Source organism: Octodon degus, unplaced genomic scaffold (assembly GCF_000260255.1).
Source record: "Octodon degus isolate 3935 unplaced genomic scaffold, OctDeg1.0 scaffold00160, whole genome shotgun sequence".
Taxonomy (NCBI): domain Eukaryota; kingdom Metazoa; phylum Chordata; class Mammalia; order Rodentia; family Octodontidae; genus Octodon; species Octodon degus.
The window spans coordinates 5,301,522-5,318,989 of record NW_004524736.1 but is presented as its reverse complement, the minus strand read 5'-3'; the positions used below and the strand labels follow the sequence as shown (position 1 = coordinate 5,318,989).

The 17,468-nt window shown below is 48.6% G+C and overlaps 1 protein-coding gene across 2 annotated transcripts in view; it reads right to left on the bottom strand.

Moving 5' to 3' along the window:
* Positions 1–314: 314 nt before the first annotated feature.
* The window catches only part of Smo (smoothened, frizzled class receptor), a 32,146-nt gene continuing 14,992 nt past the window's right edge, over positions 315–17,468 (bottom strand). The window contains exons 2-14 of one of the 2 annotated variants that reach the window (XM_023702882.1): positions 12,537–12,653; positions 11,516–11,721; positions 7,949–8,158; positions 7,615–7,787; positions 7,140–7,359; positions 6,930–7,053; positions 5,426–5,518; positions 4,752–4,860; positions 3,307–3,492; positions 2,631–2,779; positions 2,055–2,189; positions 1,656–1,743; positions 315–1,597 (exon numbers count right to left, since the gene is read on the bottom strand). In XM_023702882.1, the coding sequence (XP_023558650.1) occupies positions 1,249–1,597; positions 1,656–1,743; positions 2,055–2,189; positions 2,631–2,779; positions 3,307–3,492; positions 4,752–4,860; positions 5,426–5,518; positions 6,930–7,053; positions 7,140–7,359; positions 7,615–7,787; positions 7,949–8,158; positions 11,516–11,662 (1,983 nt within the window). In that variant the 5' untranslated portion in view covers positions 11,663–11,721; positions 12,537–12,653 and the 3' untranslated portion in view covers positions 315–1,248. The remainder of the gene's footprint in view (positions 1,598–1,655; positions 1,744–2,054; positions 2,190–2,630; positions 2,780–3,306; positions 3,493–4,751; positions 4,861–5,425; positions 5,519–6,929; positions 7,054–7,139; positions 7,360–7,614; positions 7,788–7,948; positions 8,159–11,515; positions 11,722–12,536; positions 12,654–17,468) is intronic. The other variant, XM_023702881.1, reaches the window with a different exon arrangement.

Below are 17,468 nucleotides of genomic sequence, written 5' to 3'. Positions count from 1 at the left end.
GGGGCGGAATCTGTCATCAGAATGCTCCTGGCTGACAGGCATCCCTGGTGGAAGGCATGAGGCCCCAGGTCAGGGAGTACCAGGGAGACACTTGCTTCCATCCTCACTCCAGGGGCAAACTGCAGGCTGTGCTCAGCGCAGTATGAAGCAGCTTGTGTCCATATCGAACCAACACACACACTCAGTCCACGTCAGCCTGACCTTGTCAGCATCAAGCTCTTAGTCTTTGAGAACAGCCCCAGAGGATGTGGAAGACAAAAAACTGGGTAAATTGTTTGGGCGGGACTAGGTTAAGGAAAAGAAACACAACCCAGTTTATACAAAAACCTTTTATTTTCTGTTTATATTTCTTCTTCCCATCCCTAGTCCCGATGTGGAACCCAACCAGCTTTAAAGACTTGCTGCTGTCTGGTACATGGGGTGCTAGGGGCATGGTGGGAGGTCAGGAAAGGTGGGAATCTCCTCTTCTGCTGTTGTAGAAGCCAAAAGTTTTTCCTGGCTGAAGCTACAGTAGTTTCCCAGGGTTAACCCCTCTAGTCAAAGGGACCAATCCCAGGGGATTGATATGAGGAAGGCATGACGCGTCTCTCAGGGGCCTGGAGGCACCTGTCTCACCTTGCTTCTGTGCCATGCCAGGTCCAGGCTGTGAAGCTGAACCAATCTCTCCCCGGAGATAGAGCTCAAAGGACATGTGTGTCTGTGTACTTCAGTTGTGGGTCCCAATTAACAATAGTTAGGAAAGGGAATGCTGGGAAATAGAAGACAGGTTTGGGGTAGGGGCCCTATTCAGATAGAGTATAGCCTTCATAGGAAAAGGCACTTCTGGCCCCACATACCCCACTTTAGATAAAGGACACAATAAGCACTTTTGGTCTGCAAGTGCCAGGAAAGTGTACCCACTGGCACAATAACAGGTATCCCTCACCTGCTAGACATGGGCTTGGCTGTCTCCTTGGCCACTCTAGGTCACCCCAGGCTCCACCGTTATTGCCCCACCTTAAGCTCTGCTGGAGATCAAATGTTGCCAGCCAGACTCCAGCTGGTGGGGCAGAAATGAAACTCTGAGCTCCAGGGCCCTACCCCTGGGTGAGGTCATCTGTGGAGACACTCAGCTGTTTTCCACAGTCTTGCTGCTTTGAGCAAGATTCACAGAACTCTCAGGTAAGGGCCGATACATTCTGCAGTAGATCCCAGAGAAACCCTCGGAGAGCCTTGGCGGTCTTTGTTCCTCTTTCCTGCTCTGCAGGCTCAGAAATCTGAGTCTGCATCCATGAGCTCAGCTTCCATCAGGTTGGTGCGAGAATGAATGGGGCCCAGACCTTGGCGGCGGCTGTGAGCCCAGGCCATAGGGACCGGGGCACTGGGGAGAAATGGATCCTGATGGGGACTGGGCTCTGGGCAAAAGGGGTTGGAGACCAGGGTCCAAGCTCCCTGGCAGCAGGGTTCCCCAGATCCCCAGGCACCTGCAGCCACTAGGCACTTCTGTCGGGGCAGCTGAGGCAGCCGAGGAACGTTACTGGTGGCAGGAGGAGGGCCAGGGGCAGTGTGATGAAGATCAGGGGCCGTGCCCAAGGGGCACACCTCCTTCTTCCTCTTCCTCCGCTTCTCTTCTTCTTCTTCCTCTTCCTCCGCTTCTCTTCTTCTTCTTCCTCTTCCTCCGCTTCTTCCGGCCCAGCCGCTTCTCCAGTTCTGGGGAGATCTCTGCCTCAACCAGCCACAGGTTGGCTTGTTCTTCTGGTGGCACTGATAGAGGAGAGAGAACACAGATTGGCCCCCAGGTCTGTCTCCACCATGCTTCCCTCTTCAGAGCCCCGATGCTTGGGCTGTGAGACCCACCACTCCATAGACTCCTTAGCCACACACTGGATCCTCTAGGGCAGTGATGGCAAACCTGTGGAGCTCTCAGTGTTAACAGGCCACCCCTCCAGCACGTAGGATCTCAGACACTGCTCTAGAGCCTTTTATTCCCCCTTCCCCCACCCCACAGCCCCTGGTACTTCAGCCCCAGGGAGCCCAGTCCTGTGCACCCCCACCTTCCTACAGAGCCCTTATACCTGGAGTTGCCACAGGGGTGACAGAAACATCCTGGGGCAGTATGGCTCCTCTCCGAGCTACCATCTTGGTGACATGCTGGGCCCAGGCAGAAGAGACATCGGCAGACGGCTCATTGAGGTCAAAAGCCAAACCCGCTTTGGGGATAGAAGAAAAGAAGGAAAAGTGACTTCCTAGTCCTGAGGACAGTGACTCCTCCCTTGCGTAGCTCCACTCCTCTTCCCCTAGCGGGTCCCTCCCATGCCACCTGGCAGAGAAAGTTCCCTCTCTAAAAGACAGTGATCTCTCTCCCAGCATCTCAGAGGAGCAGCCTCAACCCTGGCTTGTGCTGACCCAAGGGGAAGGCAGAGGAAAGGAGAGGGACAAAACCTCACAGAACTAAGCACCAATACGTAGGCCCATGGATAGGAACAGAGGGAGACAGGGACCCTGGAGAGCAGATGGGGGGACCCTCGGGGAGAGTGAGAGTACGAGGGCGAGGTGGAATTTGAGGCAGAATTTTTGAACAATCCATGAGGCACAGGGTTGGGCACTGCAGGAGCCAAGTGTCTGTGAAGGGGGGCAAGGCTGAGGCTCACCCACAGGCCCATCGTGGGAGACGGTGTGCATGCTGAATGAGAGCTCTTGGCCTGGGTTCTGCAGCAGCTCACGCCGCTTGGAGAAGGCCTTGGCAATCATCTTGCTCTTCTTGATCCTTTTCGGCTCATCATCACTCTGTCCAGTCAGTCTAAGAGCAGAAAGAGCGATGACACCAAGGGGAAGAGCAGCTGTTTCCTGTCAAGTCTTATGAAAGACCAGTGATTCCATTCCCTCCAGGGAAAGAGGCAACACAAGGCCTCAGGTCCCTCAGGGCACTCTGAGGGGTACATGCTTGTCCTGTGAAGAAGTGAGCCTGGGGTGTGGGGCTCCTGGGCACCCTGCCCTCAAATCACTCACTCACAAGATGCCTATAGTGTAGCAGTGGCCCAGGCCGCCTAGGTACGGGAGGCGTCACCAGGGGGCAGTGGTGAGCCAGGGAGAAGACCAGAAAAATTGCAGCCACAGACCATGTACAGGACTGCAAAACCTGAAGGGAGCTGGGGGTGGGCGCTGAGGCTGAGAGTAAGATTGGCAGTTACTTTATTTGGTTTTTTAGTATCATGAATTGAACTCACAACCTTGTGCTTGCCAGGCAGGCACTGTGCTGCTGAGCTGTACCTCCAGCCCTCAGAGGGTAAGACTGGAGCAGTAGGATGAGCTGGCTACTGAGCCTACCTGCACCAGGTGCGCCTCCAGATGAGCAGAGTGGCTTTAGTCCAAACCCAGGTGCTCATGGCAATGCCGGTCCCAAACATGGCAAACAGGTTGATCTTCTCCACTAGAAGGCTGGGGCGATTCTTGATCTCACAGTCAGGAATGGGCTTCTTGGTGGGCAGCCCAATGGTCACATTAGCCTGGCAACTTTGGTGAGGGAGGATCAATGGGTAACGCCTTTTGCGTCCAACTATCAGGTATCCAAACTATCAATCCAAGGCCTGGAGAGCTGAGCCCCACTGCACTGTTTCCTTGTTTTGGTGCTGGGATGGAACCAGGGCCTCATGTATGCTAGGCAAGTCCTCTACCACTACACTACATTCCCAGGCTCTTGAGGTACTCTTTGTCACCTCCTGGGAGCTTTGACAAGTTATTGCTGTCTGGACCCACCCTAGACAATTACACTTCTGGGGCAGGGACCCAGGTATTACTGTAGATTAAAGCCACCCAGATTGAAAGCTGGCACCTTTAGCATCGAGCCTGAAGCAAGTTGGACCTGGTGGTACATGCCTGTCATCCCAGTACTCTGGGATGACACGAGGATCCCAGTACTCTGAGGCACGAGGATCATAACTAGAGCCCTTGGAAACTCAGTGTCTTAGTTAGACTCTCTCAAGATAAAACATTTTAACAGGCTGTGCATGTAGCTTAGTGTGAAGGTTCAATCCCAAGTACTAAAATGGGGATGGGGGACAATGAGCTTGAAGAAGTCAAGCGCTATCTACTTTCTTGGTCATTTTTTTTTTTTTAATATTTATTTATTTATTTTGTGTGTGTGTGTAGCCAGCTCAGCCCACCAGGGGGCGGGGCTGGCAGGCATGTGGCGCTGGGGGATTGAACCGTGGTCCCTGTGCTTTGCTTAGCTTAGCTTATTCCAAGTAGGTGCTTTTTAGACCACTGAGCCATCTCACCAGCCCCTCTTGGTCATTTTAACGGCTATCCCCATAACAGCTGGTGCTGTAATTCTTTTGGCAGTGGAGATGCTTCACCCTCCAATTCACCCTCATGGAAACATAAAAAAGCACCAGGAAAACTAGCAAACATGAACAGGTTGTCAAGTTATTGTAGAGATGCAGGGTTCTACACAGAGCTCTGCAAAGGTACACAGAGTCCAACTTCTGGGGCTGGTCAGAGGTGCCAGAGTAGGCAATGGCTTAATAGGGGCCAAGGTGCCAGCCAGATGGCCAACGAAGTGTAGGTGGAATGTAGAGTTCAGGAGGGATGTGAAGGCTGTTCGTCATGTTTGGCCAAACACAGAGCCATTGCTATCATGGGCACCCAGATCCAATGGTCTCATCTGAGCAGGGGCCTGGCAGACCACTGGTGCGTAAGGGAGGGGCTGCCATCCCTTCAGCAGGGCTCCAGCTCCCACCACTGCTGCCCCCAAGCCCAGGTCCTTCACTCACAGCACATAGTCCCGGAAGCTGCGCTCCCACTCAGCCTGGTTGAAGAAGTCATAAAAATGGCAGCTGAAGGTGATCAGTACAAAGCCAAAGGCCAGGAAGCCAAAAATGCCTGTAGGAGACAGGGGTAATGGGGGTGTTGCCCAGCACAGACATTGTGTGGGCGGGGAGAGGGTGCCTGCTCCCTGCCCCTCTGAGGCCTGAAGACAGCCAAGTCTGCTAAGTTTATACTGAGGCTCAGGTCAAGAACTGCATCCTCACCGGGGATGGTGGTACAAGCCTGTAATCCCAGCACTTGGGAGGCTGAGGCAGGAGGATCATTTGGAGTTTGAGACCAGCCTGCCTGGACTACAAAGTGAGCTCAAGGCCAGCCTGAACTAAAGACTCTGTCTCAAAAAGACTGAAAACAAGAAACGAAAAAACACCTCCAGGACAAAGCCAGAGGGCACCGCAGCAGCTGTTTGAAGGCCCCTGCAAGGGAAGGAGCCCTGGGGAAGCAGTTCCAGATTCTTCACAAGAGAAAGCCCCTTCTTTCGAGCTGCTACCATAGCCACTGACACACATAGAACTTGTGCTTGTCCCACGCTGCCACATCCCAACAAATGACCAAATCATGGAAGTCTCAGAGCCCCAAGCTGACCAGGACCTCAGAACCAAGGCTCCTGGGGACCACTCACCCAGGCGCAGCATGGTCTCATTGATTTTACTGGCAGCCTTCTCACTCAGCAGTCCTGGGTGGTTGCTCTTGATGGAGAAGAGAGTCATGACTCCTGCACACAAGGGGAACCTGAGGTGTCAGCAAGCGAGGCCACGCTTGTTGGAACAATGTATGGGGAGAGGGCGTCCCATGGCCCTGCAACCCTAGGTTTAATCATGGCTGGACTGACTTAGAGCGTGAGTACTAGAGACGCCAGAGAATAGAACAGGCTCGTGCCAATTCTGCTTGGACTGGGATGACTGGGGCAGAGCCACAAGTGGAGGAGGCAGAAAGGAGGCCTCCGTCCTGGCCCAGCTGTCTCTGGGGAAGGCAGCCAAGTCAAAGCTGTACTGACAGAAAAAACATACAACACAGACTCAAATAGCACTGCCGAACAGAAATACAATGTGAGCTTCAAACATAATCTGTAATTTTCTAGTAGAAACATTAAGAAAAGCAAATGAAAAAAAAAAGAAAAGTGAAATTAATTTCAACATGTTTTATTAACCTAATATATCTAAAGCATAATTATTCAACACACAATCCATGTAGTAACGATAAATATCTCCTTGTTAATGAGATCTTTTATTTGTCATTATATTTTGGTGCTAAGTCTTTGAAAGGCAGCATCTAACACTTATGTCTCAATTTGCACTAGTTTCAATGTATGTGGGCAGCAGCTACTACACATGACAGCAGAGGTACAAAATGAAAACTAGGGGTCCAGACACTGCCAGAAAATGAATAAAAAAGGTTGAACAGTTGACAGTTCCATTGGAGGAAACTAAAACAAAACAAAAGAAAAAGAAAAAGAAGATGAGATCGATACTAAGGCTTGTCGTGAAGTAGCAGATTGGGACCGGGAAGTTAGGGACCAGTACATCTGTTAACGTTGTGAAAACTATTCTGTGTGTGTTGTGAGTATGAAGGAGATGGAAAACAAGCTCCAAAAGGTGGAACAGGTTTGTCCATGTAGTCAGGGTAGATCACCCAGATGTTTACCATCACACAATTGTAGCCTGCCAAGCGAGGATAGTGGCTAGAACCCAACCCCAACCTCTGGAGGAAGGAGTATGCTCTTCTTGCCAACAAACGTACTATCCTGTTGTATGTTATGGGTCAGTGACGAAAGAAACGACGAGAAGACCTGATGAGCTTTAGAGGTCTCGCTGAGATTAGTCTCTCTCCAAGTAAGCCCAGAGCCTCCGAAGCATCTCACATTTACTGAGGGCTCAAGGCAGGCTCTCATAACAAGAATTCATGCTCCTGCATCTGCCTAGAGCAGTGATGGCGAACCTTTTAGAGCTTTTAATGAAAACAAATAGCAGGCTATTGTACCATAGGTTCCTCACCCCTGGCCTCAAAGGTCACCTGTTCTACTCTGCAAGTCCCTGGATGTGCTGAATGCAGTCTAATTGTGCAGGCAGCAGAGCTGACCACCTTCACTCCTACCTCCTCGTAGCTCTGGCCTGGCCCACACTTACCTCTGATGAGGAAGTAGCCTCCCACGATGAGTACCAGGCCTATCGGGGCCAGTACAAAGCCAGCACGGTATCGATAGTTCTTATAGCCCACAAAACAGATGCCACTCACTGAGTCCCCATCCACCTGAGGCAGGAAAGCACAGGAGGAAGTCAGTCACCTCCTCCAAGCCCATCCTACTCACATCCCCAGCCCCATAACAGTCGCAGTACCTGGGCCACAGCAAGGATTGCCACAGTGAGGACGAAGGGAAGCGACCAGGTGAGCAGGTGGAAGTAGGAGGTCTTGCCCGAGAGGGGCTGGTAGGTGGTGCCCAGGGCTTTGAAGGAGGTATGCCAGGCGTAGGTGAGGACCACAAACCAGACCACGCCAGCCATCAGGGCATAGTATACGATGACAAAGATGATGACACAGGACAGGGTCTCGTTGGAGCTGTGCAGACATGTGGGGTCACTCTGTGCTCCCTCTATCAGGTTTCACCACCCTGTCTCCAGGCCTTGCGCTGCTAAGGTCTGGAGGGTTCCCCAAGAATTTGGGCTTGGAGACAGTGCCTAGGTCAGACAACGTGGCTCCAGGAGACAACCCCTTGATAAATGCCACCAACCAAGCTCTTACACTTCCAAAGCCCATCCTTTTTGTGGAGTGCACAGCTCACCTCCCCTTCTTCTGGGTCCCCAAGACACTTACGTGGGCTCCCCAAGCCTCATGGTGCCATCAGCTCGGCAGACGATCTCCCGGCGGGCACCATCCATGAACTGGGCCAGCCAGCCAATGCTGCCCACAAAGAAACACGCATTGACGTAGAAGAGGATCACCGCGGGGTAGCGATTGGAGTTCCGCCAGTCAGCCACGAAGGTGGCCTGGAGAGACAAACGGCAGCTCTGCAAGGCGAGGGTCACTCTGCTACTGCCCCCCTCCATCCCAGGACCTTTACCTGAACCCCAGGCCCCTCCCTGGGACCCCATCGAGTCTGTCCCTTCTGGAGCCCAGCACATGGCAGCCCATCCTCCCCACCACTGACCAGGGTGAAGAGTGTGCACAGCCCGGTGACAGCACCGAAGGTGGCGATGTAGCTGTGCATGTCCTGGTGCTCCGCCTCTGTGAACAGCGGGTTCTGGCACTGGATCCCACAGCCCTCCACATCCTCATACCAGCTCTTGGGGTTGTCAGTCCGTACCAAGGGTGCCTCACACTGGCCCGAGCTGTTGAACTTGATGTTCTGCACCTCATTCTGGCAAGGACAGAGGCAGCTCAGGGTGAGCCTTGAGCTGAAGACATGGCCCTGGAGGCAGCACACAGGGTGGCTAAGGCAGGATTCCAGGATTCCAATTCCAACCTTGCCACTCAACAGCTGTGCTACCTTGGGCTCTCTGGGCCTCTCTGGGCCCTTTTCCCGAGCTCTGAGACAGCAGCATCTTATAGTAGGATGTGAGAGTTAAGGGAATACATACATGTAAAGTACTTTAATGGTATCTGGCATACATAATGAATGAAAGCAATGGGTATTATTACTGTCATTACCATTTCAGATCTCTCCTTTCTCACCCAGGCTAGAGTCATTCCCATCTTGGCATTTTTACCTATAATATGTATCTTTCTTTCTTTCTTTTTTTTTGGGGGGGGTTAGAACTGGGGATTGAACTCAGGCCCTTGCGCTTGCCAGGGAAGTGCTTATTTTACTGAGCCATCTCCCCAGCTCCCCCCCTTTTTTTTTAAACAAGAAAGAGAATTTCATCAGTTTTAAGTGCTGTTGATAACACTAAGAGATAAAGGGTCAACAAACACAGTAACAAATGGACATCTGATTGGTATGAGGCATTATCCTATACGCATCATTTTTGTGCGTGTGTATGTGCATGTGTATCCTCGGTGAATAACATTTACACATGGAGCCACTGCTGCACAAGAATATCCAAAGAGGCTGAACCAGAGCAGGCTGTTAACAGTGTATATATTCTATGTGAAAACAAATTCAACAGTTTGAACTGGCAGATAGAAGGCAACCCTGCCAAACTCTACAGTTAAAGTCCCTGCCTGGGCGCACAGTTCCACCCCTTCTATCTGCATGCAGGCATGAACAGTACTGAAAGGTAAATGGGGCACTGTGTTAACAACAGCCATAGTTACGAACATATTGTGCAAATTTTCTAGAATTAAACATTTAACTTGTATCTTGCTTTTATTTATTAAAACTAAAGCAATTGATGCTACAGGTAAACTCCACTTAAGGTTTTTTTTTGGGGGGGGTCTATCTTTTCTTTAAAAAAAAAAGAACAAGAAATAGTATTTTAAAAATTTATTTTTTATTTGTGTGTGTGTGTGTGTGTGTGTGTGTGTGTCCAGCTCAGCCCATGGGGGGGGGGGCTGGCACGTGGTGCTGGGGGATTGAACCGCGGTCCCTGTGTTTTGCTAAGCTTGTTCTAAGTAGGTGCTTTAGACCACTGAGCCATCCAACCAGCCCCAAGAAATAGTATTTAAAAAAGCCATCACCGGGGCCGGGGAGATGGCTCAGTGGAATAAGTGCTTCCCTGGCAAGCGCAAGGGCCTGAGTTCAATTCCCGGTTCCGCCAAAAAAAAAAAAGCCATCAGGAATGATACAGAATTTCACTAAACAAAATGATAGGAATTCAACAATGGTTGTTCTATTGCATATTGTGTTCAGATTAGCTGGTCAGATTGCCAGATAAAAGCATAAAAACCTGGTCAAAAAGAGGCTGGGGAGACAGCTCAGTGGTCTAAGTGTCTGCCTGGAAAGTGCAAGGACCTGGGTTCAATCTTTGGTACTGCATGCCATGCTGGCCCCGGAACCCTGGGTATGCAATGTCAGCCACTGAAACTAAGAAATCCCAGTGCTGGGGAGCTAAGGCAGGAGGATCACTATGAGTCTGAACTGTGTAGCAAGACCCTGTACCAAATGAATAAATAATTTTTTTAAAAAAAATTAAAAAGAAGGGGCCGGGGAGATGGCTCAGTAGGATAAGCGCTTGACTGGCAAACTTAAGGATCTGAATTCAATCCCCGGTTCTGCCAATAAATAAATAAATAAATAAATAAAAAGAAAAGAGAAGCCAGGCATGGTGGCACACACCTGTAATCCCAGCACTCAGGAGGCTGAGGCAGGAGGATCATTGTGAGTTCAAGATCCACCTGGGCTACAAAGTGAGCTAAAGGCCAGCCTGAACTGCATAGCAAGACCCTGTGTCAAAAAGATGGAGAGAGGGGGCAGGGGAGATGGGTCAGTAGAATAAGCACTTGTCTAGCAAGCCCAAGTGTCTGAGTTCAATTCCCGATTCCGCAAAAAAAATAAATAAATAAAAAAGATGGAGAGAGTGAGAGAGAATTTAAGCTGTGCCACAGCAAAGAATGGTGAAGCTATTTATTCAACTATCCTTTTATTATAATTATGGCAAAAATTATAATTATAAAAAATTGGGCCAGGGGGATGGCTTAGGAGAATAAGCGCTTGCCTGGCAAGTGCAAGGGTCTAGTTCAATCCCTGGTTCTGCAAAAAATACAATAAAAAAAAAACTCCAAGAGGAGTTACAGAGTATTTGAGACGGTAGAGGGCCCAACTGTAAGCTTTCTTTCTTTCTTTCTTTTTTTTTTATGTATTTGGTACACAGTCTCACTATGCAGCTTGGACTTGTAGTGATCCTGTTTCCAGCCTCCTCAGCACTGGGATTACAGGCGTGGGCCACCATGCCCTGTCTAGGTAGCAGGCTCAGTACACCTGGGGATGGGGCTGGCAGGACGTGGTGCCAGGGATCAAACCCTGGTCTCTGCACTTGCCTAAGCAGATGCTTAGTTTGCTGAGCTATCTTGCTGGCCCTTTGTAAGCTTTCTTAAAAGAGGTGCCTTCAAGTAATTTCAAGCATATAAGCTGTTGCACATACAAAAGTCTAAAAGAAATTCCAGACACTCAGGCTGATTATGGATATTGTCATAAATAATTTTTTTTTTTTTTTTTTCTTTGCGGTACCAGGGATCAAACTCAGGACCTTGTGCTTTCCACGCAAGCACTTATTCTACTGAGCTGTCTCCCCAGCCCCTCATGTTTTAATTAGGACTTGAAAACCTTTCAGTCATAACATTTTTTGTCAAATTCTATGTAGATGGTAACTGAAATAAGGTGTGTACATTTTGACCCTTACACATATGATAAACTCCCTGAGGACAGCCTTTTGTTACCTATGACTTTTGTATGATTCCAACATCTGCCAGAGTAGGGAACATGTTATCTTGGTTTTTTGTTTTGTTTTTGCTTCTGTATTTTGTGAGATAGGGTCTTAATATACAGTTCGGGCTAGCCTTGAACTCACTACTAGGCCAAACTGGCCTTGCACTTGGGGTAATCCTCCTGCCTCAGTCTCATGAGTGTTGGGATTACAGGTGTACACCATGCCTTACTGCTAAACATGTTATCTAGGATCAAAGAGAAACACCTGGATAGATTGGTCTGGCTCGTGAGCCGAGTTTGGATTTGTACTCTGTGGATCCCAGTGTTGTAGACACAAGATCCCCCCTGCATCCTGCTGGACACTGCCACACTGCAGGACAGACAGCCCAGGTCCTACCCCAGAGAACTCACCGGGCAGCCTTCAGGGAAGTGGTCGGGGGTACAGCGCAGGAAGTCAGGCCAGCCTCGCTCCCGCTCCACAATGGCACAGGGACCTCTGGTGGCCTGGCAGAGGGTTCGGCTGGGCAGCTCCACCCGGTCATTCTCACACTTGGGCATGTACACGGCACATAGCAGGGGCTGGATCACTGCCCAGCAGCGGGGAGCATTCCGGAGGCCTGGGGATGGTAACAGTGGGGCGCACTGTGGGACAACCCCTCCGTGCTCTGACTCACCTGCACAGCTGCACCCTTTGACTGTGGGCCTCTGCCCTACCACAGGACATCACTGCTAGAACCATCAGGCAATGTGCTCTCAGGCAGTGTTTCTCAACAGGACACCTGGGCAGGACAATTCTTCATGTTGCAGGGCTGCCCATGCCTCAGAGGACATCTAGCATCCAAAGTCCCTGCGTGTAAATGCCAGCAGAACCCTTCGATCTCTGACAACTACAACAAATGCCTGCTGCCCCCCAATTCATGCCCTCCAGGGGTGACAACCAGAACAGGGCCTGAGAGGCTCTTCTAGGAAGGTAAAGTGCTGAATTTCTTTACCTGGAGCTGGTTACATGAGTATAGGTATGTACTTATTTTGTGAAAATCAGGCTTATATCTATGCACTCTTCTGTATGTACACTATAATTCAACTAAAGTTTCCAAAAACACCTACCATTTCCAAATTCCCAGCTAGGCAGTGGTAGTGCCCCTGGTTGAGAAGCCCGGGGCCTTCACATGGAGCAGCATCACCAGCCCTTTTTATTGTCTTAGTTGAAGACAGGGTCATGCTGACTTAAGTTTCCCAGGCTGGGCTTGATCCTGCCATTCTCCTGCCTTGGTTTCCCACAGTGCTGGGATTATAGGCCTGCACCACCATGCTTTTCGGCTACTTAAAGACCACTGTGGGTCTCTTGTATAAGCCCACCCTCCCACAGCCCATTCACCAGAATGGGGAGATGCTCCCCCTTGTGAAGTCCCCACAACCCTTGTTTCCTTACCAAGCTGAGGTGAGAGAGGAGAGAGGTGGAGACTTAAGAAGAGGTAGTCAGAAGAGCCAGGACCTCCAGAGCCAGAGGAGGAAACAGGAGATCAGATGGAGAGAAACAGAGGAGGCTCTATCCAGCACAGAGGGAGGAAAGATATCATCAGCAGACAAAAACAGAGGTCTCAGGCATCCCCCCACCCTCCCAAGGTCTCCCCTGCCCTTCCCAGAAGCTGGGCTTGCTCTGCCCTGTGCCCTCTATCAAATCACCCCCGGTTTAGGGTTATCTATATACCAAGCGAGGAATCACACTATGAATCTTCTGAGGATATGAGCCAGTGTGGTTGATGATCACACATTGCAGGATGGGGTGGTGGAGGCAGGTTACCCGCCCCCACTTGAGGAGGGAGGCAAGAGAATCAGACTAAAATGCAATTAGCCTGTGGGGACCCCAAGTTTTGCCTGCACCATCCCCAGACTGTGTATCTCACAATACACAAGTACGCAGTCTTTAGCTTCAGTCTCAAAGGGATGACAGACTCACCCCGTGCAACTGTTGTGTGGAGCTCAGCAGGTACCTGCGGCACGGCAAAGCTGTCACCATTGCTAGTCTGACCTGAGGCCCCTGCTGCTCAGGGCTCTTGAGAATCCTCCCAGGGGTGAAGCAAGTTCCTGCCACTTATGAAGCAATGCCCTTGGGAATTTGCTCCCGTCTGGCTCCAATCAGGGTCTCCTGGGGAGCCTTTAGCACCTAGGACCATTCCCAGGAATGGGAAGTGGGTGGATGTGGGTCGTAAACAGAGTAGTGGCTATGGAGTGTGTGGTAGGTGAGGTTGTGCTTGCAGCGTGCAGGGCAAAGCCAGATGTTCCTTGGCTTGAGTGGGCTACATCCCCCCTGACCCACTGTTGAAGGGAAAATGCATTCAATGCTGGAAAAAAACACTTCAACTGCTGACAGCCCAGTTCAGCAGCACAGCAACAGCACACAGTCGGGTGCCAGCCAGTGTCCCTTGTGATCACCTGGCTCGCTGCCCCACACCTGGAGAGAGGACTGGATGGAATATCAGTGACCCGGGAAAACATCCAAATTCAAAACATGAGGCGCAATTTCTACTAAGCGTGTGTTTCCTGGGCATCACTTCGAAATGAAAAGCTGTAAGGTGAACCACTGCAAGTCACCATCTGTACGGAAAGGCGACTGGGCTGTTCTCTCCGGTATGGTGGCTATTCCTACACTGTGCATTTATTTGTCCAGACCCAGAACTAGGCAACAAGGACAAGGTCAATTTTCCTGAATGTTTATTTTAAAATATATTTAAGTGTGTGGGAGGGCTGTTGGGTAAAATATATTCTTGAGAGCATCAATTAATGAAAGTGTGTTGTTTTGCTGAATTTTGTGATTTGTTTTTCTCATTTTTCTTCATCTAAAATATTGTTTAATATTTTAAAAACAAACTCTTCATGAGAAAGGTGGTTTAGTAATCTTTTTTTTTCCCCTTGGTACCAGGACTCAAACTCAGGACCTTGTGCTTGCCAGGCAGGTGCTTGTGTCACTGAGCTATATCCTTGGCTCTGGTTTATTAATCTTAAAGGGCAGTATCTATAGAAAATTAAGCAGGGCTCTTCCACTTTTTCCATAATAGACATTTTCTGATGGATAAAAAATAAGCTTATAGTAGTAGGAGAAAAGATGGAAAATGGTTTTCTAAACCTTGAACTGAGGAGGGGCTTTGGAAGCAGGACACAAAACCCAGGAGCCATGAAATAAGTTTGAAGATTTCAGAAAACTAGGTAAGTTCTGTAGGGTACAATAAATCAGATCAATCATTATAGCAGCAAGACTCTGAGAGACGTATTTCTAGGACACAGCAAAGCGCTAATCACTTTATACACATAAAACTATTTCAAATCAGTAAGAAATGCATAATCCTATAGTTACATGGCAAAAGACAAACAGCCACAGAGAAAACAATAGAGGGCCTTTAAAAACAGACATCAACCTCGCTTTTAATAAAATGAAGGCAAAATAAAGCCATAAGATAGAACTCTTTAACCTTTATAGACAGAGAAGTATTAAAACATTTGAAATACTGCCTTGTGAGGAATATGGGGGGAGGACTGGCGATTTTATATATTGCTGCTAGGCATAGAAATTAATAAAGCCCTGTGGAGACCATCTGGCTTAACAAAATTTTATACTAGCAATTCTACTTCACTTGTTCCCCCAAAACACATGTAAAATTACTCACTGCAGCAATGCTTGTAATAACAAAAGAGTAGAAACAGCTTGAATCTATATCCATCATAAGAGGCCAGCTAAATAAATAACACACCTCAGGGGTAGAGGTGTAGCTCAGTAGGGAGCAAGGGCTTAGCTGGCACACGGCCCCCGGTTCCCATCCAGCCCCAACCCTCACCCACAACACACAATATACTAGAACACTATTTAGCACTGAAATGGTATGATGCTCCATATGCACTGTTAAGTGAACAGTTAGGTGAACAGTACCAACACCACAGCCCGTTGGGGGTGGTGGAGAGACTAAGGGCACATCTTCATCTGGACCCATGTCAGATAGCCCTAAAAACACAAACAAAAACCAGTGGTTGTGGTTGCCCTGCAGAAGAAAAATTAATAGTAAGAAGCAGAAGTAGAATTTCTGTTCCTTTTGAATTTTTTCCCCCCTAAGACATGGTCTCACCACATAGTTCAGATTGGTCTTGAATTCACTAGGTATTCCAGGCTTGCCTCAACTTGTGGCAATCCTCCTGCCTCAGCCTCCCCAATGCTGGGATTATAAATGTTTAGTTCACCTGCCTATTGTGTTCCTTTGGAACTTTGTAACATGTGCATGTACTACCTATCCTTTATTATTATTATTATAATGTATTTTAGTACAGAGACTACAGGGTCTCACTACACGAATTGCTGGGATTACAAACACACAGCACCACGCCCAGTCTTAGCGCTCATCTCAGTACAACCCAGGGGCAGGGCCATCACGGCCCAGGATTGAATCCCCGTCCCTGTACCTGTGTATGCAGGAGCTTTAGTCTACTGAGCTATTTGGCAGGCCCCTACCTACCCTTTAAAGCAGCTAAGCTTAAAGATGAAATAAAGACATATACAAATTAGACCTGCTTAGGCAGAGCACAGGGACTAGGGTTCAATCCCTGGTGTGCTGTGCCAGCCCGGCCCCTGGGGCGGCTGACATGGGCTACTAAGACTAGGTGTAGTGGCACGTACCTGTAATCCCAGAGTTTGGGAGGTTGAAAAACAGGAAGGATCACTAGAGTCCGATCTGTGTAGTGAGACCCTGTAAATCTTGTAGACTCTGTACTAAATACATTAAAAAAAAAATTAGAATGGAGGGAAGCTCCTCAGAGAAGGAAGGGAATGAAACTGAAAAGGGTGAAGAAAGCTGTGAGGTTCCACAGGTAATAGTGCTCTGGACTCTGAGTACAAGGGAAGAGAGAAGACAGTAGCTTATCTGTATTGTTTTATTTCTCTTTAGTAAAATATGAAACAAAGGGGCCGGGGAGATGGCTCAGTGAAATAAGCACTTCCCTGGCAAGCGCAAGGGCCCGAGTTCAATCCCTGGCTCTGCTAAATAAATAAATGAAACAAAAAGAAAAGTAATGCAAATATTATAATACTATTAGTCTTTGTACTTTTTAAATGTTCACAGCTTTTTTTTTTTTTTTTTTTGCAGAACTGGGGATTGAACTCGGGCCCTTGCACTTGCCAGGCAAGCACTTATTCTACTGAGTCATCTCCCCAGCCCTTGTTTACAACTTTTTAAAAAAACTTTTGCCGATGCTTTGGTTTCTGCTGTTGCTGCTCCTGCCTTTTTACTGTTGCTCTTTTGCTGTCTCCCAACACCATGAACTGCCACCCTCTGCCATGCGCCACCCTGTGCTGGAGCTGATTATGGACTGAAACCTCCACAAACTGGTCTCACTACACAGTTCGGGCTCAGAGTGTCCCTCTTGTCTCAGTCTCCCCAGCTCTGTGATTATGGGTATGCGCCACTACGCTGGTGTTCTGGGCCGGCTCAGCATGTGGGTACCAGGGATTGAATTTGGGACCTTGTGCTTGCAAGTCAGGTACTTAAGACTGTTGAGCTGTCTCCCCAGCCCTCTGCAATTATTTTACAACTTTAAAAACTTAGAAAAAATAAAAATAAAAAACTTTTGCTAACCACTGTGGAAATCAGAATGGAGATTCCTCAAAATCTAGGACTAATGGTTCCATTTGACCCAGCTATTCCTCTTTTTTGTATCTTCCCAAAAGAGTTAAAAGCAGGGCCGGGAAGCTGGCTCAGTGGAATAAGCGCTTCCCTGGCAAGCACAAGGGCCTGAGTTCAATCCCCGGTTCCGCGAGTTAAAAGCATCATACCAATCAATATATGCATATCCGTGTTTATAGTGACAGTTTGTGATAACCAAATATTGAAAACAGTCAAATTGCCCATTAACTGGTGAATGGATAAAGCTGGTGTTTTAAAATACGATGGACTACTATTCTGCCATAAAGAAGGATAAGCTTGAGACATTTCTAGCTACATAGATGCACTAAAGTGAAAGAAATCGGACAAAGATGTGCAAATACTGCATGGTTTCTTTATATAAGAAACCAAAAGTGTAAATAAGGACCAAAAGGTATGATAGACATTGGTAACAGGAAGAAAATATTCAAATTGGAAGGGGACCAAATGGAAGGGTAGGGTGAAAGGAAGGGAAAAGCTAAAAAAAAAAAAAAAAAGTGGAAACAAAACTTTTGAAAATAAGGAGTGGTGGGGGCCTGCCCCTTAGCTCAGTTCTTTAAGTGGCTGCTTCAACAAAGCAGTCAGGCTCAGGTTGCTGTGGTTTGATCCCCACAACACAAGCCAGCCAGTCATGCCTTGAAGGCATTTGGAGCCAAAAAAAAAAAACACTTCTGGGCTGG